The sequence below is a fragment of the Saccostrea echinata genome, unplaced genomic scaffold (genome assembly GCF_033153115.1).
Source record: "Saccostrea echinata isolate AGI-Se365-2 ecotype Australia unplaced genomic scaffold, CSIRO_AGI_Sech_v1 ptg000051l, whole genome shotgun sequence".
Lineage (NCBI taxonomy): Eukaryota > Metazoa > Mollusca > Bivalvia > Ostreida > Ostreidae > Saccostrea > Saccostrea echinata.
The window spans coordinates 1,442,059-1,469,778 of NW_026889800.1; the positions used below are offsets into that span (position 1 = coordinate 1,442,059).

General features: G+C 34.1%; 1 protein-coding gene across 1 annotated transcript; it reads left to right on the forward strand.

Annotated features, from left to right (window-relative positions):
* The first annotated feature begins 1,705 nt into the window (after nt 1-1,705).
* LOC133203452 (uncharacterized) lies at nt 1,706-27,217 on the forward strand. The gene is made up of 6 exons (XM_061339231.1): nt 1,706-2,540; nt 7,867-8,127; nt 14,761-15,318; nt 18,028-18,125; nt 19,980-21,203; nt 24,510-27,217. Exons 1-6 carry the CDS (start codon nt 1,706-1,708, stop codon nt 25,182-25,184), a joined length of 3,651 nt encoding a protein of 1,216 aa, XP_061195215.1. The 3' UTR covers nt 25,185-27,217.
* The last annotated feature ends 503 nt before the right edge of the window (nt 27,218-27,720 follow it).

Genomic DNA, 27,720 nt, shown 5'->3' on the forward strand with positions numbered 1-27,720 from the left:
CTCAAAAAAACGCAAAGCCATGATTAGTCATATTGACATGGAAGCATTCTCAGGTAGTGTAGATTCAAGTTTGTTCAAATCTTGACCCCAGGGGGTAGTGTGGACCCACAATAGGGGATTAAACTTTAACATAGGAATATATAGGAAAAAATCATACAAAAATCCTCTTTTCAAGAATAGCAAATCCATGATAAGTCATATTGATATGGAAGCATCCTCAGGTAGTGCAGATTTAAGTTTGTTCAAATGATGACCCCCGGGGGTAGGGTGGGTCCACAATGGGCTATCAAAGTTTAGCATAGGGATATATAGGAAAAAATCTTTAAAAATCTTTTTTTTAAGAACAGCAAAGCCATGATAAGTCATATGAATATGGAAGCATCCTCAGATAGTGTAGATTCAAGTTTGCTCAAACCATGACATCTGGGAGTAGGTTGGGGTCACAGTGGGGGATCAAAGTTTTACACATTAGGGATATATAATAGAAAAAATCTGCTGATGAAGAACAGCAGGGCCATATTGACTCAGTTGAGCGCTGTGGTCCATGGGCATCTTGTTATATACACAATGTATTTCTTGTAAAAACGGTATTTTATAGATTAACTCCTTATTAAAATGTTTGGACTAAAATTAATTTAAGTTGAATCTATATAATAATTAACATAAGAGTACAAAAAGTAAGAAGACGTTGATATCATCATTTTGTTGACTGACAAGAGAAAAGATTCAGATAAAACCTTTAAAAAAAAGAAGAAAAAACTGCTTGCTGCATTGAACTTTTGGCCTGAGAAACTAAAAATTGATTTTTTTGGCCTAAACTATAAAAGTAAATGCAGTACATTTGTAGATGTATATGTTTTGTTCTTGTTTTTTTTAACAAACAATCAAAATTAAAGCTATCATGATTTGAATTTTGTAATTTCAAAAAATAGACATGATTTTCTCATAATTAAAATAAGGTAAATGAAATATGTTTTTGTAAGAGTGATAAATAATAATGTCCCTTGTTTTTTTTTTTTTACTCACTAGGACAAAGAAACAAGATGAAAAGAACAAACTAGTGGTTACCAGCTAGAAGAAATTGATGTGGTAAACATTTCTCTGTTATATATATATATTAACTGTGTTAAATCACACTATAGGTCAGGCTTAAATATAGAGTGTGGCATATATTAAGAAAATCTATATTTAATACTGCACAGCCTTGTAACTTATGAATTAATATTTGTAAGAAGACAGGGTTTATCATGATAATTCTTCTGTAAATTATTAAGTTGACTCACTGGACTGTAAATACAATGTAGGAGAATGTAATGTTTCAAATGCTTTCATATTATCACCTACAAGATTCTTAAAAGTCCTCCAGTATTTCACAATTTATATATGTGTTTTAATTTATAAATATTGCTTTGTTAGACAGGTTTGATTGAGAACACTTGGAGGCTGCTATTCATTGAGACATTGTAAACATTCAGCACCCAGTGTAAAGGTATTTATGTTTATCTGGGTCTTAATTCTATTCTATTCTGTAAGTTCTTAAAATCAATACATTGGTAAATGAGAATATTGTAAAGAGAGCCCTGTTTTTGATGTAGATAATTCTAACACAATGTTGTAATTTACAGAGAAATCTCCCTGACTGAGGAAATCAACACGGGATTCTGAAACCACAGGATAAAGATGAAATAAATGTCTGCTGTCAACGATGTATAGATTAGTGTTACAGAAGTCTGTCACAGTGACAGGTGTTAGTGTATGTGATCACATTTCCCGTGTATCAACAGACCGGGTCTGGATCAGTGGTTATAGTAACAATCTCATCTTGACAAACACAGCAGGTGATAAACTACATCATCTGACAGGTATAGGTAGTGGTTATAGAGGAGTACACACAGTGACTCGGGACGGTGATTTAATTTATATAGACAGTCACAGTAACATCAACAAACTGTCTACAGATCACAGAGTAAAGTCTACATTAATAAAGTACAACACAGCACCATGGGAACCACGGTGTGTCTACAGCTCCCCCTCCACTGGAGACCTGCTGGTGGGGATGTATAATGATGATACAGATACAGGCCAGGTAAACCGTTACACTAACACAGGACAACACATACAGACCATACAGCACGACAACAACACAGGTCAGGGACTGTATAGTTATCCTTACTACATCACAGAGAACCGCAATGGAGATGTTATTGTGTCTGACTTGTGGCGTGATGCTGTAGTGGTGACAGATGGTGTAGGTAGACACCGCTTCTCCTACACAGGACCTCCATCAGGATCAGGACTACGACCACGTGGAATCTGTACTGACGTGCTGTCACACATCCTGGTGTGTGATTATAACACCTGCTCAGTACAGATACTGGACTGTGATGGGAGATTCCTGTCGCAGATAGAGACACGACAACACGGGATAGACGGACCACGGGGCCTGAGTTATGATGACAACACTAACTGTGTCTGGGTGGGATCATTGAACAACAACACAGTGAACATCTACAGACTTATACATGAAGACTCCCTGACCGGTAAGTTATACTAAAGTATGTGTTTTGTTTAACAATATTTAGTGTGTACAATTTATTACAGTCATTGTTTTATATGTAATTACAAGACATTAATGAACAATTATAGTCATTGTTTTATATGTAATTACAAGACATTAATGAACAATTATAGTCATTGTTTTATATGTAATTACAAGACATTAATGAACAATAATTATTATATTCATTGTTTTATATGTAATTACAAGACATTAATGAACAATTATATTCATTGTTTTTAGAGTAATTACATTACATGGTTAATTCAGTTCTAACTTGTTGCATTAAGTAACAAGAAATATTTCTATGATGAAGGTATATAAATTATAAACTGTAATTTATAACTAAAGTATATCATTTTGAGATAATATACTTATTATTTAATTAATTAAGAGTTCTTATAATGTGTACTTGGTTTAGTTTATAACTTTGTTATGGTTGACAAACAACTGATTTGTTCAGATCAGACTTGACATAGATTCTGTCCTACACTACAATGTATAATGTTCTCTGACTGGTTAAGGATATGTTTAATGACTCTCATTGATTTTGTCTTCTATTTGGGTTGACATCATAATTTTATAGGAGGCACTGACAAAGTGAGTAAATGAATAGCAGTACAGTTGTCTGGTTTGTAGGTTAACTTTATGGATCACTAGAAATGTCAGAAAATGTATATCAGTACAGTTGTAAAATGGGTGGGGTGTGTAGGGTGATGTATGTAGGGTGAGGTGTGTGGGGTGGGGTGTGTGTGGGGTGGGGGTATTGGAGATTAGGGGTTTGGAGGGGTCAGTGTCATAGTTCTTAATGATAGTTGATATATGGTTCTTTCAGTATTCCATTCAAGCAAAATACAATGGACAGTGACTATACTGTACAATATTTTACAGGCTTTTAACAGATGACAATTTGTACAAGTTGACAGATATAGACACCATTGATATTAACACAGCTCTGTCCAGGAACGTTGTGTATTTCTGTAGCAGGTGTTCAGTAAATCTACACTGTGTACTGAGTTGACATTCTACATGTATATTACATAAAATTTTTGCCAGATTAAAAATAAAACCAAATTTCAGAATTATTTAATTTTAGTTAAGACCTGTTTGAAATGCAATGAAAAAGTGATTCATTCTAATGATATTGATATGTGAAAGTAAGCATCTGTGAGAATAATTCAAACATTGCATGAACTTAATTTATACCAGTGTACAAACAAGTTCATAGCTTACTAAAAACAATTGAAGGTTACATGGTTTAGGTGAGTTTAAATACAAACAGTAAAAATTGTACCCTGGTATTTGACATTAACTCTCTTTTCAAAATCCTTATTACACAATTAAGACACGACCCCATGACCACAGTCACCTGTAAACGAAGTTGGGGGGTGTATAGGAATCACCTTGTCCCTCTGCCTGTGCAGTCTTCCATGGTGTGTAACTTTGTAATGGAGAACCATTGGATGCATTATTAGTTACATGTATCTAAGTCCAATCAATGGTGTACGGGGATTTACCCCGGGTTTTATTCAATACACCCTGAGGGTAAGGCTAAATCCTCGTACACCCTTAATTGAACCTGGATAATGAATTTATTTCCTATGTAAACAAATAAATTCTTTGTAAACACAATTCCAATCAATGGTGTTTCAAACTATAGATGAGATTTACTACATGCATGCTGCAATGCATCGTGACGTCATATTAATTGCTTTAAAATTGTGATAGAAAAACTATGCATTGTGAGGTCATGTTATTTACTCTGCTCAAGCCAGGTGCAAGATAATTTACACCCGGCTTGCTAACCAATCAAATATCGTGTTACAAGCTGGATTTTTTATGACCTGAGGGTGTGTCACAACCTTAATTCAAGGTCATTCTTGCAAGTTCAAGGTCACAAAAAGAAAAAGTATAAAACTCTTCTCCAAGCTATACCTTTGAAATGGAGAATCATTGGAAGCTTTTAATTGGTACAAAGATTGTTTATATCTGAGTGTTTTTGATCATTGACTTTGACGCAAGGTTGTCTAGGCAAGGTCAAGGTCACTGGCACAAAAAGTACAAAACTCTTGTCTGGGCTATAACTTTGTAATGGAGAATCATGCTTTGTACAAAGTTTGTTTATGACCTGAGGAATGTGTCATAACCTTGACCCATTGTAATAGTGACAAGTTCAAGATCACTGGCAGAATAAATTATAAAATTCTTGACATATTAAAATTTTCTAATTAAAAAACATTAGATGTCCATATTTCACTCAAAGATTACTAATGACCATGATGACCAGAGTATGTGTAAAATTTTTGGTCATTTTGGCAAGTTCAAGGTCACACTTACAAAATTGCAAATAGGCACTTTAGAAAATGCAGCATAGGTTATTTGTGAGCTTGCTCACAGTACCTCTGCATGGTTCATGTTTGGTATGTTCCCTGTTACAACCACTCTTAGACTAGTGTAACACACATATGTAGCTGTTGCCTGCGTGGCGCAGTGGTTAGAATGTCTGCTATAGAGTCACAGAGTAAGGAGTTGATCCTAACGTCGTGGGTACCAATCTACTGCTGGACGTGAGACCAGCCCTTAGTATGAGACCGTATAAACCAAGGTCCTGTGTCGCAGTAGGTGTTGGCATGGAAGAGAACCCTCACCACTCAATAGCCCTGAGTGCCAAGCAAAGATATAAATTTACAGCCCTCCATCCACAAGTGGTGGTGTCTCCATATGAGTGAAAAATTCTTGAGAGGGATGTTGAAACAATAAACAAACAAATACACATGTAGCTCATTTTGTAACAGGGTCATAAGAAAGTAAAGCTATTTTGTGTGTGTTTTACCTGAGTCATAGTTCTAATGGTGATTTGTCCCTTTGTTAATCCTGAGATACAGTAAATATCTTTAATTCTTTGTGTTAAAAATTTCTAGATTTTCTTCGTTCCTAAATGTCACAGTGGTTTTATAAATGTTTAAAAATTATTTATATGTAATATGATATACTTTAAGACAGAAATGATGATATGTATGAATATTTATCTCAATACATATGAATTAGTATGTAAAAATTCCTGGGGTTGTCTTCATATTGGCTATGTTGGTGTTGACTCTTGTCTTTGGGGCAAGTTTTCCTGATTCCATTTCAATTTCATGGTCATTGAATTTCTCAATATTTAATATTTTGATTGAAAAAATATTCTTAAAATTAAAAAAGAAAGTTGTTTGAAATTATTCATAACACATGTATCATCATGATCAAGTAATTACCAGTGATTTTTTAGGGCTGATTTGGGGCCGAAATTCGGCCCCAGTCCCGATTGAAAATATGCCTGTATTTTCCCAAAATGTATTGAAAGTTTTCCCAAAGAAAAACTTGCAAAATATGTGATTAATTTCAGTTTGTTTAGTGCATGTTTTTCAGTGAAGTTCAAGCAGGTTTTGTTGTTCAGCCATGTTGGATTTCTTCATAATTTATAGATATTTCATTGTCTGACGTCATGGCGTCAGACAGTACTAGATTTAGCCAAGGCTTGGTGGTCAAGTCGTTCAATAGAATTCTTGTGATAACTTGATGGAAACTTCATACTATCTTAACTATCAATTGGAGAGGATGTGGAGTAATAGAAACATGCTAAACACCCAAACTGAGCTGATGTCATTATTATCACATTATAAATACATTACATGTTACATGGCATTTGGCCATTCTTGAAAATTGCCTCATTCATGTCCAGCAAAACAGAAGGAATGAAGCGGGTCAGGTCAACACTTCAGTGGCGATTGTCTTTATCAGATTAACCAATGGATGTTTATTTTCAATGCATAGTACACTATGTCCCTCTACCTTTATAAATCTACACATATTCATAACTTGCAGACTTTTGATTTATTCATAGTTAAAAAAAATATCAAAGTGAAGGATAGATGTTAAATATTCTTTTGCTTTAAATTAAATGCAAAGATATTAGCTCATTTGAAACCCTTCTTTTTTTTTTCAATAAGACATTTCTTAATTATCAAAATTGTTCACCTGAATTGATGTTAAGATTTTTATGTGTTGTAACTTTTTCTTTCAAAAGCACTGGTTATATCTTTCTATTCATTGACAGGCCCGTTGGAATAAATTTCAGTTTCGGGTGGACACAATCAAGGAAAAATTCCTTATTGAGCATGAAAAAAATTATCCGAAGTTAATATTTACATGATTAAGGGGACACAAGCATAAAGTAGCTATGTTATAAATGGGCAAAATTATTGAGCTCATGGTCCTCAACCCTACCCCTCTTCCCTGTTCCTATGTCCATGAAAAAAAAGAATTTAAAAGTAATATAGTGTGTATAGAACCACGTCTCTGATAGAATAAGTTTCTGAACTGAACTTTTTTTGTTTCTTAGTGCTCAAAAGAATTCATTTCATGACTCAAAGTCATGTTGATTACACTGGATTTAACTTTTCCTGATTCATTGCGTAAAAATAAATTTGCTCAAGTCAGACATTAAGCTTTTTAGGAAAGCTAATACTTGTACCACTATTGTTCTTGATATAAGTAATTAGATAATTCATACCAAGAATAGTCTTGATTTGTTACAACAATTGTTTGTTAAAGTAATACAAAGACAAAAACAAAGTTTTTTTGACAATGCTTTTTATATGACTGGGTTTTCTTGGAAATTCCAAATTTAGCCTAATTGACGCTGAAATTCCCAATTCTGAGGGCCCCAGCCCCCAGTCCCAAAGTACTGAAAAAAAAACACTGGTTACTCTATGCCAGTGCTACCAAAGTAAGAGACTTCAATGCATTTTTATTTTGATCAGTAACAGCTATAGGGCTCAACATTAACTTTAAAACAAACTAGACTAGTTATCCTAACAACTTCACTTAAAAGACTGGACCTCAAATTCACTAGACCTGACCTTAATTTCACTAGTCGTGACCTCAACTTCACAAGTACTGACCTCATCTTTATTAGACCTGACCTCATCTTCACTAGACTTTACCTCAAATTCACTAGACTTGACCTCAAATTCACTTTTTCTGACCTCACGTTCACTAGTCCTGGCCTAATATCTTTAGACTATTGAATGACTCATTTAATATTACTAGAATAGAACTTGTTTGTCAGTCCAAATTTTCTCAACCAGAGAGCTATAGTTCTGCAGCTACCTTGAAGCAAAATAAAATAGACCGTACCAAACTTTTACTAGTCTGAGTCAGTCAGACATGCCTTAATGTGAAGCCCTGTAGTCATGTGTATTCTGTGCTGAAATGTAAAGAAATTAAATCATGATTATATATGGTTTTTATTTATTGCTTTGCAGAGTTTCTGAGGAAGAAGACAACTGTTTTTCATGCCAGAGGAATACTTGTTGGATGTACCGAGGCTGGAAAAACAACACTACTGAGGCGATTAAGAGGGAAACGACAAAATGTAGGTGAAGTTACAAAGTCATTCAGGGGAATAACAACACTGCTGAAACGATTAAGAGGGAAACGTCAAAATATCAGTGAAGTAACAGAGTCCACTAGGGGACTGGAAGTCCATCAGCATCTCTTCATTGTTAAAGATGGAATGTTAGAAGGTAAAAATAATTTCTGATACATATTCATAGCTTTCTCTCGAGGTGCATGACAGTCGTATTATAAACACAATTAACTACTCAAGTCATTAAAAAGTAGGTGTCATTACTGAAATGCGATAAAAATTTAATCATGGCGGCAGCCCATTTTGATCTTGACACAGCTCGTTTAACCGTGGCGTAAATAAATTTAACCATGGCGGGCTACCAAGGTAAAACCCCTTGTGGAGAACCCTGTAAGAAATATAAGCCTTTATGTTCACCTGGAAGGTCATGTGAAGATGAACATAACATAATAAGCAACAAAGTAAGGGGGGGGGGGGCTACATTAATCAGAGATATGCATGGAAGATGCTTCTAGTATGTTTCATTGTACCAGCTAAGATTTCAGATGCTGCAATTTCAGCTAAGGAATGACCAGGTTAATGTTTTTGAGCAGGTTTAAGTTTTTGGAGCAGTTGAAGTTTTTTGAGTAGGTCTCCTTTCCAAGTAACTACCAGTATAACTTGCATGGATGATACATCTGAGGATACACACTACCAGACTTGCTTCGGTTCCTGGATCTGACCTACATTTTCCAGATGAGTAAACAGGTTAAAGTTTTTGGAGCAGCTAGGTCTCATTTCCAAGTAACTATAAGGCCTATATTGACCATCTAAGAATATTGGTACATCTAAGGATGCATTCATGTACTACTGGACTTACTAGTCTACAGATGCTGGTTCTGACCTACATTTTCCGGATGAGTGACTAGGTTAAAGTTACAAGGAGATAATTACAAAATAGTGAAAAATTTATGGCATCTTTTAAAAATCATCTTCTCAAGAACCAATGGGCCAGGTAAGGTGAATCTCATATGGAATCATCTTCACGTAGTTTAGATTCAAACCCAAGGCTCAAGTGAGCTTTTCTGATTGAAAGGACAAGGTATGGTAACTGCCAAATCTGGCCCCTTATTATCAGAACACAGTTAAAACTGTGATAGTTTGTAGCGAAGAACTTAAAATGATGCTTGTTTTAAAACCAGGACTAATTTTGATTCAAAGCTTACACGGAGGACACAAGAAGGTGCACAAGTGAGAAATTTCCCCGAATTTCCTCAATTATGGTGGAATTTCGTCAAATTTGAGATACTTTTCACTTTGGGAAACATAGAGCACAAGATTGCCCATCTGAGATTTTTATACACAATATGCATCTGATGCAAGTGTATGAAATATATAAATTTGGTAGATAGGCAAGCTTGTGCTCTATGTTTTCTGAAACAAAATGTGCTGTAAAATTGATGAAAATTTGCATAAAAAATGAGAAAATTCGGAAATTGACATACATGTATTTTCTGACCTTCCTATGACCTCTGTGTATGCCATAACTTGGAACAATACTCATATTGGGCCAGGGGGAACAACATATTTTTATTGATAAACTGTTGCATCATTCTAAAAGACACCCCAAACCTGGGGCCAAAAAGGGGTCTTAGCCTATCTTGTCCTTTGTCCATTGTCTGTTGTTGTCATCGTTGTTAACTTTCACAATTTCATCTTCTTCTCCAGAACCACTGGGCCAAACTTGGCACAGAGTATCCTTGGGGAAAGGGGATTCAAGTTTGTTCAAATGAAGGGCCTCACCCACTTCTAAGGGGAGGTTAAGAAATAGTGAAAAATTTGTGGGGTCATATAAAAACCCAAAGAACCACAGGGGTAGAAAAGATAAAACCTATACAAAAGCTTGCTGACATAGTGTAGATTCAATTTTGTTGAAGTCATGACCCCCATGATTAGGGTGGGATAGGATGGGCAATCAAAGTTTAACTTCAGAATATATTGGTTTAATCTTTAAAACTCTTCTTCCCTAGAATAACAAAGCTATGATTTGTCACATTCACAAGGAAGTATCGTCAGGTAATGTAAATTAAGATTTGATAAAATCATGACACACCCTTCCCCCTGGGGACGGCTGGACCACAACAGGAGATTTAATGAAGTTTTACATGCAGGTGCCCTGTGTGTCGATTATTTTGAAAATCTTATCTCGCAGAGGTATTTCCCATGTGATCTAAAACTATTAGTCAATTTATCAAACCTATTCCAAATCTCACACCACTTGTGTATTTTTGACTTTGATTGCCAATTAATTAAATTATTAGAATTTATAATTTCATAAATACATGTATCATTTTATCCCGACAAATTTGGACTTTTAAGGTCATCTTAGTCACTCTAATGACACATTGCTTTCTTTGTTGGCTGTTGTCATGCAGGTGTGTGTGTTATTTGCAAAGATTTCCACAAAAATTGATTTCATCCACAGCTTTGCTCCGGATCCTCCTTGTTTGATTTTTAGTGAGAATTATTATTGTAGCGAACCCGTGAAAAAACACCATAATATTAAGCTTACCATGTAACCAAAATTACTTCATCATTCTATGATCCATGACGGAACATGAAAACAAATCTAAATATATGTAGAAATTATGAAAATGCAGGTTGAATTTTGCATTTCTGCATGTACATGTGCGTTGAACACACCATTTGATTTCACCTCTCTATCAATGTGAGGACAGTATACATAATTATTAATATACAATAAAACATGCTTATTGGAAACTTGATTATAATAAAGAATGAATCCTCATAACACTGCTTTGTCGCCCCTTTTTAAATGCAGAGTTTTACCTTTTCAAATCAGAACATTGTTATGTTATTGCTAAAGTCTTCAAGCGTAGTCTGTAAAGATACTCATAAAAGATTTTTTGTGGAAAGAGACTTTCAATATATACATTATATCGATTAAATAAAATCGTATACTTCATTGTAAAATCCCTGTTTCGCCATTACAGCTATGTAGGTCATTGTATTATTTAAATGTGAAGGCGGTTAGTGCAATTAGTATGAATACATTAGCGTGTACGTGTTCGAGGTGTACTAAGTTTTATGATTAACTGACACCTAAAAAGCCTTTTTCATGCTAGAGACCGACAAAATATAAGGATACATTTTTAATTTGGCTGGCATATCTTTGATTTCTTTTCTGCTTAACTTATGAGTCGTATTTGAAATGATTTACTTGCAATTCGTTAAATTATTTATATATTAAATACACAATGGAATTTGGAAACAGAACGTATAACAAAGGATACACTATTTTTCACACTTTAAAGAAACCTTTTTTTTTTTAAAAAAAAGAGGTAGTTAATCCAATTAAGCTTATTACGTACATAATTAGAAATTTTTCATACTTACTGCATAATTATATATAATTTTGCAAAATCCGAGTACTACAGCAAATACACGTTGGCGGTTGAATTATGATAAAAAAACTACACTCGGTGTATAAAAAATAAATAGTTAAGAAATCGAAAATTTAAACATCAATTAAACGTCAGTATCATCGCTGGTGGATAAAGAAACATCCGTGTCAGTGTACTTTGTACAGTCCAAATTGCATTGCTTCAAAAAATCCTGTTTATTCATGCCAGACAAGTTAATATGATCTTCCTCATTTAGGAATTCATTAATTGTCAAAATCCACTCCTTCTAATTTTGGATTTTAACAAACCCTCTTCCTGTAGTAAGATAAATAATAAATCACTCCAAGGTATTTTTAATGCCCTTTTTCATTCGACTGATTTTTTTTTTTTACTAATATCTAGATTGGACATATGAAAGGGTCATACAAATGCATGTTCTTGCTTTTAAACATTATGCTTTAAAAATACCTGCGAACATTGACTCTCTATCACATGATCTGCCAAAAAAAAAAAAAAAAAAAAAATCTGAAATTTTGTGCCAATGTAAAAGGTTATAGCATTTGCTTCAGAAGAAACCTGAAGCTTCCTTCTATTCAAATTAGGGGTGCTTTTTGTGCAAATGTATTCATCCAGTGACTTTTCATCAGATACACAGGTTTTTTTTTTAGCGCTCCGTACTTCAGTTTCTTTCCATGAAGGTTTCTTCTTTTGGAAGCATGCATTTGTGCACTTGTAACAAACAATTTATTTTTCTAAAGATATGATGAATTGGTGTTTTTCAAATAACGGACTATAAAATTAATGACAGTTTTAACTGAAAAAATCTTTCATATCTTCCAAGTCAATGAAAGAAGCACTGGTGTATATTTAGGAACAATGGCAAATGTATAAAATATACCCACAGTAATTTAAGTTTTAAAATTCTGTATTTATGAGACGCAAGCAGTGAGTGCAACCTATATGCTACAGGACATCAATATAAATTGATAGAAACCGAAAAAAAAAAATCAAACAAAATCAACTGAAAATATTAACACATCTTAATCATAAAAAAAAGTTTTCTCCCAGAATTTTAATTACCCATTTGAAAAATGATTTCACCATCGATAGCTCGCAGACACTAGAGACAATGAAGTGAATAGATTTGAGGCACGTGTTCAGTGCTTTGTTATTCATGAGGTCAAAGACAGGTTGGAATTTGTAAACAGGGTGCCTTTACTGTGGAGACAAGCAACCGTGATTTTGCACCTTATTGGAAAATAACAAATGAGCGCAAAACTGTTTCAATTTCTTTCATGAATGTAAATGGCTAGTATAAGTTTACTCTTTAAATTGACCGTATTTACGACAACTTGAAACATCCATGCGCTCATATAAAAATGGGCTTGCAAAATGGGGGTGTGGCCTAAAGTCTATGAGAAATCGATGTAAACAACACACCCCTGCTATATTAATCAGATAAATACCTAATTACAGCGCAAGGAAGTAAAAACTGAAATTGAAATTAATAAACTACAATGTTTGATGGAAAGATTGAGGCAAAAATATGTAGAAAATCTTTAATTTAATTTTTTGTAAATTATTGGTGGACCTGATTTGGACGTTTAAACAATTAATCCTTTACCTTACAGTAAAGTGATTTTCATTCCCCATGACTTAAAAATATATTGTAAACTTAACAGGTATAGTGAATTATTACGCCTTATAACAAAGTGAAATTATCCGTCCCTGGCACTTCATCATAAGCATGTTTAACTGTATATCTACATGCATGTTTTAGGATCTGCAATAACTTAAGGTATCCTCCTGTGATGTCATAGGTTTTTGCAAAAACTGTTATTCATTTAAACTTATACCCAATAGAATAATATCTTTTGAACGAATGCCTTTCAATTGGTGTAATGAAAAATATTGTGAAGTAAAAGAATTTAAAAAAATACATATTTTCTTCATTTAATCAATTATTCAATCTTTAAAAATGTTGCTAAGGGCAATAATTCCTTCTCATGTATTCTCTTTATTGTACTTCAAATGTGAAATGGATTCCCTGATATTCACAATTTTAAATATTTTTATAAAGAAGCAATTATTTTGGAACTTTTAATTTGTTTAAATTTGAACACAATTTCCTAAAAATTCAATTAAAAAAACACAAATATCTGAAATGTTTGCATTTTCGACTTTCAATTTAAGGTGATTTGGAAATAATTAGGGCTCCGGATTGACATCGTTGGGATAATTGGTCAGATTTTGAGCTGTTAATTGCATGTTGTTTAAACACCATTCTGTTACCCAGCCTGTCCTGTGTTTCTTAAATGATTTTAATTAAATGATTATTCAGCAGTGTGAACTGATTATGTATACTGTACCTCTTCTATCCTTTTCAGTTATACCCATTAAATTATATTATTATAAACAAACATTGTAAATTAAGTGAGAGTTTAGACTTAGTTTTGATTACTAGTATTGTGACAATACAGAATGACCTTGTGTGACATCTCTTATGATTTTTTTAATGTTTCTGAGACTTGCATGTCTACCGGGTATCTTTATTTTTCTTTCCTTTTTCCTTCTTAAATTGAAATAAGATATAAATAGTGTTCTGATAAGTCAACATAATATTTCTACATTTAACATATTTATAGCTTTGTTTATTTTCGCAGAGCTTGACATGAAATATAAGGAGAATTTGTGATACGATTAACCGATTAATCGGTCGGAACGTCTTGCGGTTAACTGAATGGCAATCCTGTATTCGATTGCCATCCCTAACATATATATAGATATATATACAGATATATATATAGATATAGATATATATATATATATATATATATATATATATATATATATACCATTCATGTTAGCTCAGTTGGTAGAGCGCTCGCTCCGTGATCAGGAGGTCTTGAGTTCAAATCTCGGCCTCGACTGAGCTAAGTCGATAAAAAATGGTAGCAACTGTTCCTTCACCATGCGCTCGGCACTTTGAAGTGAAAGTTGCGGGTCCTTGAGATGAGACTTTAAAAAACCGAGGCCCCGTGTCAAGGCAGGAGTTTGCATGATAAAGATCCCTCACTGCTCAATGGCCCTGAGTGTCGAGTAAAGGTCAAAATTTGAAGCCCTTCACCGGTATATGGTGACGTCTCTATATGAGTGAAAAATTCTCGAATGGGATGTAAAACAACATACAATCAATCAATATATATATATATATATATATATATATATATATATATATATATATATATATATATATATATATATATGATACAATCGGTAAAATGTTTGTTGTCAATCCTCAGTTTTGATAAAAGAGATATATAGCCATTAAATGATGTGCTTTAAAAGGAAATCCTTAACTAAATAACAAAATTCCTTTTTTACAGTGGCTGATGATGACTCACCCTTAAAGACATTTATCAGGATAAATGCTGCAGATTTGAAACCAGACCCGAGCAGTGAAGTTTCTGTCTCTGCTACAAATGAAAAATGTGACAATTTGGAACGAGGAAATACTGATAAAAACAATGAAGTAATTTATAGCAGAGAAGAAAAGAAAGAAAGAAATATTGAGTTGTCCAGTTCTCAAACTGAAGACAAAGAAGAAAAGAAAGGAGATAATATGGAAATGTCTAGTTCACCAACTGAGGACACAGAAGAAGAGACTACAGTAGAGACAATGGCCAATATTCTCTCCTCAGAAGCTCAAGCAATGGTGAAGGATGAAATTTTTCAGAAAATCTTGTCTGAAAAAGAAAAGTTACCAACAGTAAGCATGCTGGATTTTGCTGGACAGTTAGCGTATTATGCCTGCCACCAAATTTACGTAACACCAAAGGCTTTCTTCATCCTTGTGTTGGACATGACTAAGATGTTTGAAGATGTTGTCAGTCAAGAGAAAGATAATCAAGAAGGATCAATCTTCTCTGTGTGGACATACAAAGGTACGACATGATGTCATGATATGAAGACTTACGTAGGTAAAATATGATGTCAATATATCAAGACTTACAAAGGTAAGACATGTTGTCGTGATATCAAGACTTACAAAGGTAAGACATGATGTCATGATATCAAGACGTACAAAGGTAAGACATGATGTAGTGATATCAAGACTTACAAAGGTAAAACAGGATGTCATGATATTGACTTACAAAGGTAAGACATGATGTAGTGACATCAAGACTTACAAAGGTAAGACAGGATGTCATGATATTGACTTACAAAGGTAAGACATGATGTAGTGACATCAAGACTTACAAAGATAAGACATGACATTGTGATATTGACTTACAAAGGTAAGACATGATGTAGTGATATCAAGACTTACAAAGATAAGACATGATGTTGTGATATCAAGTTTATGTCTTTTTGGCTGGCATTAATGAAGGTGAGATTATAATTTTGTAACACACACTCTGGCCAGCAGGCTAAAGAAGTGCTTAATTGTAGCAGGTAGCTCGTAGAAATGTGAGGGTCATATGTTTACGCCTGAGTGTTTATATTTATACATCATAACACAGTAACTCAATCAGTGTTTAGCTCACCTAAGCATTAGGCTCATGTGAGCTTTCTTATCAAAATTTGTCTGTCATTATCTTAATCATGTTGTAATGAAGGGCTTCACTCTCTTTTAAGGGGAGATAATTAAAATAAGTGAGATCTTAATGAGATCTTTTTAAAATTTCAAAAAGCACTGGACCATAAAAGATTAAACATGTTAAAGCATTTTAGTTAGTGAAATGTTTGTTTGTTTGTATGTTGTTTAACGTCCCTCTCGAGAATTTTTCACTCATATGGAGACGCCACCATTTGCCGATGGAGAGCTGCAAATTTTGTCCTATGCTCGGCACTTACAGCCATTGAGCAGTGAGGGATCTTTATCATGCCAGCACCTACTGCGACACAGGACCTCGGTTTATACGGTCTCATCCGAAGGACCAGTCTCCACGTCCCACAGTGGGATTCGAAGCAGCGATGTAAGGATCAACTCCTTACCTCGTGTTAGTGAAATGTAAAACTTGTTCAAATCATAACCAGCAGAGATAGGGTGGGGCCACAATGGGCATAAGGGAATGTTTTAAAAAAAATTTTCAAGTTCAGCAAAAACCTTGATTAGTCATAATTTAGTTATGGTTATAACACGCCGTTTGATTGGATAAAAAAAAATTATATTGTATAGCCTGTGTTTCCTATGTGAAAATGACCTTATTCAAAATTGCATCACTCCTCTTTCTACAAATTGAAGGCATTTTTGATGGGGAAATTATTTTATTTTTTTTACATTGAATGATAGAAAATTAAATTATTGAGAAATCACTCATTTTCTTGGAGGTTTATTTTTTGTTGTTTTCGAGGTATGAAGAGATCCAAGAATTCATGTCCACCACAAAATGTAAAATGTCATATGCATATCTACTCAACAATTCTTCATCCACAAATTAAAATTAAATCCCCACAAGCCCATATTTTTTCTTCAAACCACGAAAATATGTGATTTTACAGTTTAAGGGATGATTTTAATAAATATTAAAGTAATACTGGTATAACCTGGGTTTGAACACTTAATTTTTTTTATTTTTATTTTTATAAACCGCTTCACGGTTAATAAAGCTTTACTATCTCAACCCAGGTTACACAGTATTAACTTTGGGTAGCTATTAAATTCATTCCTTATTATTTAATTTTCTATCATTAAAGTTGGTACATGTACCTGTACACAAGAATGCTACATTACGATACACTTTTGTGCAGTCCGTTTTTAATGTCAAGGTAAAGTGCTGCTCTAGTTACTGAAGTTAGAAGAATGCGTTCAAAAAGCTGTTTCCGAAAATTTTTGCTTGATTTGAATAAATTTGTTGGAGAATCTTTAAAAACAACTAGACATATAATTATATACCTGTATAATGAAATATATGAAGATAACAAACGGTATTCAAACTCAAAAGTCCATTAAACAATACAAAATAGGAACAGAGCAAACACGGACCTCCAAAACATCAGAGGTGGGATCAGGTGCCATGGAGGAGTGAGCATCCCCTGCCGACCGGTCACACCCGCCGTGTGCTCCTTGTCATATTCGGGAAATAACGGAAAAATCTGCCGTCAATTCAGTGTGTAAATAATGGTCTAACAATTAGTATGAGAAAAAAAAGTCTGTCAGCATTTGACTCAAAGATAAATTGTATTTGCTGACAAGGTCATTGTATCAACCATAGAACTTATGAAATGATGACTTTAAACGACACTGCTGATATTCTTGTTTCATCAACTTGTTTGTCAATAATTTACCTCGTTTTAGAAGTTGTATATACGTAGAGCATGCTCTTGCGTATCGAATCAACTGAGAGATATAAACCCTGTATGCAGGTGATGAAGGTATATTGCTGCATAAGTAAGGGAAGTTGACGATTGAAAAGTTAAAGTCATCACATTTATCATTAAGCTTGGTTGTTAGATTACCATTCCTTTTTCAAGTAAAATATCCAAATATGAAACAGATAATTTTATACCTGTATAACCAAAAAAAAAAAGTTTAACTCACTGTACAACTTTATCTTCCCACTGTTTGTAAGTACAATCAGAAGAGCTACACTCTCGTCAGAGACATCTGCCTGTTTTATTTTATTATGATGCTCTATTTGTTTTTGTAGACTACCTGAAGTTTTGGATTACCTCAATCAAGACATTTGGAGGCAAAAAGGCACCACTGTTTCTTGTTGTCACACACACAGAAAGAAAATCTACAGCTGTAAGTATTTATGCTAGCAGAGGTAATTCAATTTGAATGTAAATTAGGAGAAATTAACAGATCATTAACAAATCGTGAGAGTGTAAAGGTAAATTTACAGTAAAACAAACTTATAGCAAACACATGTTTATAATGAATAGACACTCACAGCAAAGTTATTTTCATTCCCAGTGGCTTTAAAATATATTTTTAAGTTAATGGATATAAGAAATTATATAATTATGAAACAAAATCAACCATCCCTGGCACTTTGTTACAAGCATGTTTTACTTTATTCTTTTTTTCTGATTTCGATTGTAAAACAAAAATTGAGTACAAATGTTTAAACTGAAATTATACATTTTCAAATCTAAATATTCAACTTAGCACAGAGTTGTATTTTAAGTTCATTTGAGCCAAAGAATGACCTTTTCTGATCAAAATTTGTCCTTTGTCTTTAAGCATTGTTGTCATCATCATTAACTTTTCACATTTTTATCTTCTCCAGAACTACTTGGCCAATTCCAACCAAACTTACTACAAAGCATTCTTGGGTAAAAGTAGTTAGTTAAAGGTTGTTAAATAAGAGAAGTGAAAACATGCTCTATTCACGCGACCATGCAAAATTCCTGTTTTCAAAACGAGGCTTGGCGTACATAACGCGACTGCAGCAGCATGGCATCTAGCGCATCTGTTAAAAGAATGCAGAGTTCGGTATCCCACTGTTGTGTTCCCTGGTAATGGGGACAATGGACAAGATTTTTCTTTGTCCTCCCATCTTTTTCTTAAAGACTTAGCTCTACGTAAGCAGTGGATAGTAAAAATAATGAGAGACAAAGGGCCAGACTTCCACATAATTTTTCCCAAGGTCAACGAGTACGAATGCCAGCCAGTGACCTTGTAGTTCACAGGTTAATGAAAATATATTGATAAATTACGTTATGTATAAGGTTTCGTTATGATTTAATTAATGTTATTTTCATAATTTGAAATTAAAGCTATTAAAAAAACCACTCTTGAAGTTAATCCAAGATTCCATTGATATGCTGATGCTTTCATCTGTTTGCAGTTGAACAATTGGAAGACCTAGGACCCTCTAAATAAGACCGCATATACAGTGTACATGAAAATAAACATTTTTTAATTAACCTGGATTAATTGATTAGTGATATCATCCTTAGAAACAAGTTTGTTCAAATAGTGACCCCATGGGGTAAGATGGGGCTACAGTAAGTGATGAAATTTTACATGGGTTTGCATATATTAAAACAATGTTTAAAATCTTTTTCTTTTCAAGAACAGTGGGGCTGTGATATGTGATACAAGAGTACCAAAATGTAGAATATTCCTTAAAAAAAACAATCAAACGAACAAAGAAAAAAATATTGTTCAACATAATTTAACTATAGTAACTGCTGATAAAAAACAGAAGGGCCATAGTTACTCTTTAAGCATTGTGGCCCATGGGCCTTTTGTTTATCAAATTATGGCTCTAGGAGTTCAGGTTGGGTACAATAAGGGATCAATATTTTAAAAGGAATTTTATGAGAATTTTTTTTTCAAATACAAGAGCCACACTATTTTGCAATTATTTAAGGAATCACTGTCTAGTTAGTAGAAAATGCCTGGGCATCAACGAATGATCAAGAAATCAACTCAACTAACTTTCAAAGAGTTATCACAGAGAAAAAAATAGAAATGGAAATATATGGAAATTGTTGTTTGGATTCAATCAATTATAATTTTTCTTGAGAAAAGAGATGGGAGTTTTTAAAATATTGTAATAAACAACAGGAATGTCAGTGAGATTCAGGTGGGTGTTGTGGCCCTTAGGCCTCATGTATTCTTTTTTCATGATTTTATTTACCTTTTCAGGAAATTAAGAAGTATTTTGGGGAGTTTTGGGAAGCAGTTCCAGATGAGGACAGAGATTGGTTAAGAGATTCTCTCAATGATCGTGAATATGCAGTGGGTCTAGATGAACTAAATGACAACTCGAAAAAAATGCTGGAGTCAATGAAAATGTCCATAGTTGAACTGTTCAAAGATGAGATAAATACTAAAATTGAAATGCCTTCTTCATGGGCTTTAATGGAACAGTTATTGTATGAAGGAGCATGGAAGGTTTTGTCCCTTAGTGAAATCTGGAAGCTCAACTTATCCCTTCCCCATGAATACCAAATTAAAAGTGATGAGGAAATGTCTATGTTTTTAAAGTGTTTCCATGACAATGGCCTTCTTTTGTATTTTGAAGAAGAGAAATTGAGGGAAAATGCAGTGCTTGACATTCAGTGGTTTGCTAAAGCTTTCAGCAAGATTATTGCTGATGAAAACCATATCAATAAAGACTGCAAAACAAATTTAATCAAGGAATGGAAATCCTTCAATAAAACGGGAGAACTTAAAGATAAAGTAATAGATGCACTTTGGAAAGATGAACCTTCATACTTGAAACACAAAAGTGAAATTATGTCTTACATGGAGAAGCTTCAAATGCTTGTAGCTTTGGACTCTTTTGAGGCTGTATCAGAAGGTGGCATGTCATGGTATGTCCCATGTATGAACAAAAAGCAGTTTAAAGCTAACTTTTGTGAAGAAAAATGGGAATGCTCCTCCATTTTGTGCTTTCGGTTCACTTCTTTTGCCATGTTTGTGTTCTACAGACTGGTAGCATACTGCATGAGTTTTCTAAGATGGAGTGCTTCAATAGACGAAGACAATGAAGGGAGTCCTTGTCTTTATCAAACAGCAGCAGTGTTTGATCACAATGAACACACTGTTGTTATTGGCATATCTAATGACGATATCCAGTTGCAAGTATTGAGAATCACACCATTGACTATAGACAAGGACGTATCTAATGAAATTGGAGAATCCGTTGAAAAAGCCATAGAAAAACTGACAGAAACATTTATCGGTACAAAAATATTCCACAGAGGATTCAAATGTCAAAACGTTATTTGTAATGAAGAAGATCTTTCTTTCACCCTTGCAAGCGAGCTCTCCAATATTAAAACTGATAAAGACATTCAGTGCAAGTGTCGACTGAAGGAGAAACACGTGATAAGTGTACAAAGGACTCTGAGTTTCTGGGAAAAGGTAACAATTACTAAATTAAATTCCTCAGCAAACAAAAATTAACATTAAGAGGTATGTAAGGATTATCTTGTCCGTCTTTTTGTTGGTTTGTCTGCATTTATGTCTGGGCTAAAACTTTGTGGAAAATCATTGTAAGATCACACTTGAGGGTATCATCATGACTTGATTTTGACCAGATACCATTTGGGAAAAAGGTCACTGACTGGTACGAAAAAATCTAACATTCATGTCCAGTCAATAAATGTTTCATTGAGACATTGAGGTTCATAATTCGTACAAAGATTGTTAATTACCTACAGATGTGTCATGATCTTAACCCAAGGTCTTTTGACCAATTTGAAAAAAAAAATATTTCAATTACTGTCCAAGCTATATCTTCTAATGGAGAAACATCGGAAGAAAACAATTGACGCAAATATTGCTTATAGCTTAAAGGTGATTCATAATCTTTCAAATGGATAATATATTCCGAGCTTGCTAAGATTGCTCATGACCTAAAGTTGTGTCATGATCTTGATGAAGGCCCACAGTTCCTTTCCGAACAAACCATTTAAAGGGAACATGAGTCACTCAGACCTTTTGTTATCTGCTTTTGTTAAACACAATGCTTTGTCTGTTATCTTTGAACATTTTCAGCTTCTTCTCAAGAATGGCTGAACAAATTTTTATAATTTACACATGTATGTTAACAAAGATTGTGAAGCTTTTGGACTCTGCCTCCGAGTTGTTTTCTGTTAACTTTTGAACATTTTCAGCTTCTTTTCAAGAGCAACTGACTCAATTTTGAAATATTACATGCAGGGTTACAAAGATTGTCAAATTCTTGGTCTGTACCTCCGAGGCCTGGAGGCTTGAGTTCAAATCCATTCCTGGAAATTCCAGAGGCGAAATCAGGTGTCTAGGAGGAGTTAGCACTTAGCAGCCCTTATCGAATGGTCACACCCGCTGTGAGCCCTATGTATTGATCAAGACGGAATATTCATTAATGCAGTTTTCTTTCTTTTAGTGAAAAAGGTGAAGATAACGAACAGTGATAGATCTAAAGAAAAAGAAAGCTAACAAATAATACGAATCTGTGAAAGGAAATAAAACATGGCCCCCGAAAATCCCAGCTGTGAGATCAGGTGCCTAGGAGGAGTTAGCAGCCACTATCGCCTTGTCACACCCACCCTGTGCCCCATGTATTGAGCAGGTAGATGGAATAATTTGTTTGTTCGCTTGTTGTGTTAACATCCCTCTCGAGAATTTTTCACTCATATGGAGAAGCCACGACGTGCTGGGCCATTGAGCAGTAAGGCATCCTTTTTATTCCAACTCCCACTGCGACACGGGACCTGGGTTTATACGGTCTCATCCAAAGGAGCCGTCTCCAAGTCCCGCAGTGGATTCACAAAAGCGACGTAAAGATCGGCTCATTTCTCCAGGAGTCTAGTCTAGAACAAATACTCTTACTATTTGGCCACGTGCGCGAGCTCGTAGTTAAATTTAGTATATAAGTCCTATACGTATAAAGCCAAAGATCTGTAGTCCTGGCCCCAGGATCATGAAACAGACATAGACTTAAGTCAGATTTTCAGTCACCTGTAAGATGTTTATAAATTGTCAACTTAAGCTCTGAATTAGCAGATACAGCTCTCTGGTGATGCAATATAGAAAAATATTTTTGTTTTGGTCTGTTTGACTTCTACAACATTGTAGTACAATATAAAGATTTTGACTTAAGCTTAAGATCTTTCATGATCCCGGGGCCTGAACAGCTTTTTGTAATATGATTATAATATGCAATGAAACCTTTGCTGAAGTTGTTAAATTCATGGTCACTACACGGATTTAAGTTGATCCATTATTGAAATGCATTATATTTTATAAAAATCTGCTTTGCTGATATGCATTCTGTACAGGAAATACTTGCATGAGTTTAAGAAGTTTTCAGTCTTTAACCAAAATTGTGAAATGTATTCCCCCCATCCCCCCTTCACCCCCGTCCCATAGTTCGAGTCACAGGGTATTGCAAAATATAAGTATGATATGATTTTCTATGACTATAGCATACAGACTCCTTTATGACTATGGAATTCAGACTCCTGTTTGGTGTTAAATTGGTCATACATTGCAATTGCATTAAATCCTTCAAATGTTGGATTTTTTTACTGATGTATATCCCTTAGATGAACTGTTTTCAAGAGTTACACAGGTTCTCATACTTTTACCAAAATTGCAAATTCCCCCCTCCCCCCCCCCCCCATATTCAGGTTCGAGGGATTTTGCAAGTCTGAGTACAATATTATTTCTATTATTCTTTTCAAGTATGTTTCTTTACAGTTTCCTGTCATCTGAACATGTCTGAATGTTTTCTATTAAATAATTGGCCGATGTCAGTGATAAATGTAAGATAAATAGAAAGAGGCTTAATTTTTGTTATTTGCTAATTAGAGGAACAGAAGATTGAACATTGTCTTCAGTCCATATGATGGTTCTTAGGGCTAAATGTCAAGGTTTTATTCAGAATGCCATACAAGGAGTGTATGTGTTTCTAAAACATGTCATGTTTCTGTTTTAATTATATACCGTTGTGAACAGTATTAAGATTTACCCTCTAGCAGACAAAATCTTTTGAATATAGAATGTCATTTTTTAGCTTACCTGAGCTGAAATCTCAAGTGAGCTTTTCTGATCACCCGTTGTCCGTCGACCGTCCGTCTGTAAACTTTTACATTTTCAACTTCTTCTCAAAAACAACTGTGCAGGATTTTTCCAAAGTTGGTACAAAGCATCCTTGGGTGAAGGGGAGTTTCATTCGGAATTGTTTAAGTGAAGGGCAAAGCCCCCTTACAAGGGGAGATAATCAAGAAAAGACAAAAATAGGGTGGAGTGACTAGGAAATCTTCTTCTCAAGAATCACTGGGCCAGAAAAGCTGAAACTTATGTGGAAGCGTCCTGGGGTAGTGTAGATTATAAATTGTTCAAATCATGACCTCCTACTTTTCTTCTCTTTACTTAAGCAAGGCCCTTTGAGATGGTCACTATCTTAATGATATTCTAGTTTGCTTCAGATTTATTGACCTGATATAGAACTATGACAAACAAGTTCACCCAAAAACTGATCAATTTCCCTTATGTGATGGCATTGAGGAATTGTTGAATAGTAACAACATTCAATTTTCTATAACAAACATATAAACTTAATTTTCTTTTGGTCTAGCATCGCTAATTACGTGAAGAATAATCTCTATACACTTTTCTTATCTTCCTGCTAAGTTTGGTTCATTACTATAGGCCTAATAACTATGCTTAACTGTATTTCAGAGAAAGGTGTGTGATTCCAGTACTCCAGGGGCCTCTGGACAAGACCTTGGGAACCGATCTAGATTTGCAAAACTTGGAATGGCAATGAATGATGTGTTAAATCAGGCATACAGAGATATTCTAGAATCAGAAGTTCCCCCTTCTGATATTGAGAACAAGGTGAATTCATTATCAAACAAAAAGAGGATGAATCTGAAGTTGAACACAGATCAAGAGGATCTTTTGAAAAGAGCAAAAAAATCTGGATATAAGGAATTTGATATTTCATTAACATACAAGATGATAAGAAACATTTGTTCAACGATCCCTAAACCAACAAAAGGAAAGTGGGGAGAAGAGCCTGCAGCAGGAGAGGTGACAGTGGGTGATGATATTGAGAGAATTAGGTTAATCCGAAACAGTTTGACTGCTCATGTGAGCTCAGCCTCCACCCCTCAGACAGAATTCGATGACACCTGGTCGACGATGTCAGATATCTGCCAAAGATTGGAAGCCTTTACTGGAAAGAAGTACTTGAATTACCTTAATAGCATTTATAAACTGACTTTAAAAGATGAAGATGCTATTTCAGATATTATTGCAAAGGTTAACAAGGAACAACATGAAATGTTGAAGAAATTAATGTCAGATATGCAAGAAGTTAAGTCAGATGTGAAGAAATTAAAGCAAAATTGAAGCCGACAGGCAATGATGCCCAAAATTGGTCTAATGCATGTAGGACTTTAATAATTAAATGAGTGTCATTTGAAAATATATGCCAAAGATTAGAATCTTTCACTTGAAAGAAGAACTTGGATAGCCGTTAATGATATTAAAACACTGATCTTGAGAAAGGAAGAAGAGGATGCTATAAAAAATGAAAAAATGCAAGAAATTTGGGAGAAGATCAAAACAAATATGCTAGAATTCAAAATAGTGTTCAAATCAGAAGCTGATTAAATGATGTGAAGAATTCTAAAGATTGTATGTTTTACTTGAAACAGAATCCACAATGGAATTTGAATGATTTTATTCAAGGATTTGATATCCGGAATTGATATTTGTTTACTTACATGTAGCTCAAGATTTAGAACAGTTTGTGATTTGACAAGACAATCATATTTTTTGTTTGTCTGCTGATCACACTAATTTCAATGAAATATGTGGAGATAATGAACAGTATTGAGCTCAAATGTCTATTAAACATTACAAAATAGGAGCAGAGCAAACACGGACCTCTAAGACAAACATAAAATGATTACAGTGTGTGGTTTGATAAGAAAATAACCTTTTTTTGTTTATTGATTATACTGAATTCAAAACTTTAAATGATTTTGGCTAATAATCGCCATAAAATACGAAGATCAGCTTTCCTGGCATGAAAATATTTCAAAATAAAATATACATGTATGAGGAGGCCAAATTTTGAAATATGTTACCTTAAGCTACCGACACGTTACTTCAATATCCGTTTTGTATCTCTTTACATATCTGTACAAGAAATTGATCATCATCTTGTGATTTAAACTGTTTTCAAAATGTCGAAGTAGATAAAAACACTAAAATATTGTGATATTGGTAAATCAAAAGATTTCCAATAGGATTATATAGTAAATACCATCCTCTGGTATCTTGCACAAATGCCTGGTAAGGTGCCTCAAATTTTTGCGAGGCAACTTGTTAAAGTAGCAAAACTTCAATTACAAATTTTTGGCAAAGGTTATATATTATTGAAGAACGTGTCGTCTGACCTTAAAATGTCAGAGCCTTCATCGAATTAATTCATAATTTTATTCGTTAATGTTCGACATTTCAACAGATGTTTATTATGTAGTATGTATGATGGATGGTGACAACAATGGTGAAATTCCTGTGCCTGTAGCTTGGGTCCAAACCCTTCAATGCCCTGTTCATTTATAATGTAAAACCCCATTGCGTTTCTGTGCAACATTACTTTAATTTGTACATTCAAATTGTCTTTTTTCGTATTCGTTTTTTTTTTAAATTGGGTTTTCAATGGAATTGATTTCTCGATGGTCATATGGTACTTACTAGTAAAACCTGTCTATAAGTCAATTATTAGGGAACCCTCATTTTGAAATCCATTATGTGCAGGAAAGGAGTTGTGAATCAATGCTCTGTGTTTCTACCGATTGTACTGCTTCAGAGTAGCTGTAAGTACAAATCTTTATGCAAGTATCAGGCACATACCTAATTATCTGATGCATGATTTCATTTCTCAGACACAGATTTGCGATTCTACTTTGTCGCTTTTGGCAATAATCTATATTTATTATGCTGATGTATCATACTTAATTATATTTAGTACATTTTCAACAGTGAAATACTGTGATTTATTTATTGAATAAAAGTGATATTCTCTCACAGTGTGAAGTGATACCCAAATGATATTCTCTCACAGTGTGAAAGGATATCAAAGTAAGTAAAAAAAAAATTCTGGCCTGTCATAAGATAGGGATAGTAACTAAACCGTCTTGATAGAGACTAAAACTGCCACTTTCTTCCCAAATATATTGCTAAAAATCCATGTTTAAATGTTTTCAATCTCACAATTGCTAAGCTACGATGTCTCCACCGCTCAACTATGACGTCACACCCTATGGCACTGTGTTGAGAAAAGACAGAGGCAAAAGGAAAATCAAAGAAAATATAATAAACAGAAAATTCAATGTTTTGTAGCTGGATAAGGAATTTATTTCACTCGTGAGACAGGATTTTTTTTATATTTTCACTCGTGCTTCGCACTCGTGAAAAGATATAAAAATCCTGCCCCACTCGTGAAGTAAATTCCATATCCAGGTACAAAACATTGAATATCCTCTATGTATTTAATGCATATGAAATATTTCTACTGTTTCTACTAACATCTTGGAACCTAAGTTTGATAAAGATCTCACTGTGAAAATGAGAATTGTATATTCACTGCCGGTAATAATGGATGTAGAATCACTTTGTAAATCAATTGTCAAATATATGTTACCTTTTTTTACCTAGCTTATCCACTTTTTGGGGCTATGGGAGTAATTGTCCCTGTGTATGTAAATGTTTTTTTCCTTGATTATTTCGAAAAAAAAAAAATGCTATTTTTATTATATTTAGCAATTAATAAAATTTCAACATTTGTTATTTTCTGATTGGTTCTTGTAAAATCTATGTTACATTTTTCTACCTAGGTTGTCCACTTCTTGAGGTTTATAGGAGTAATTGTCGA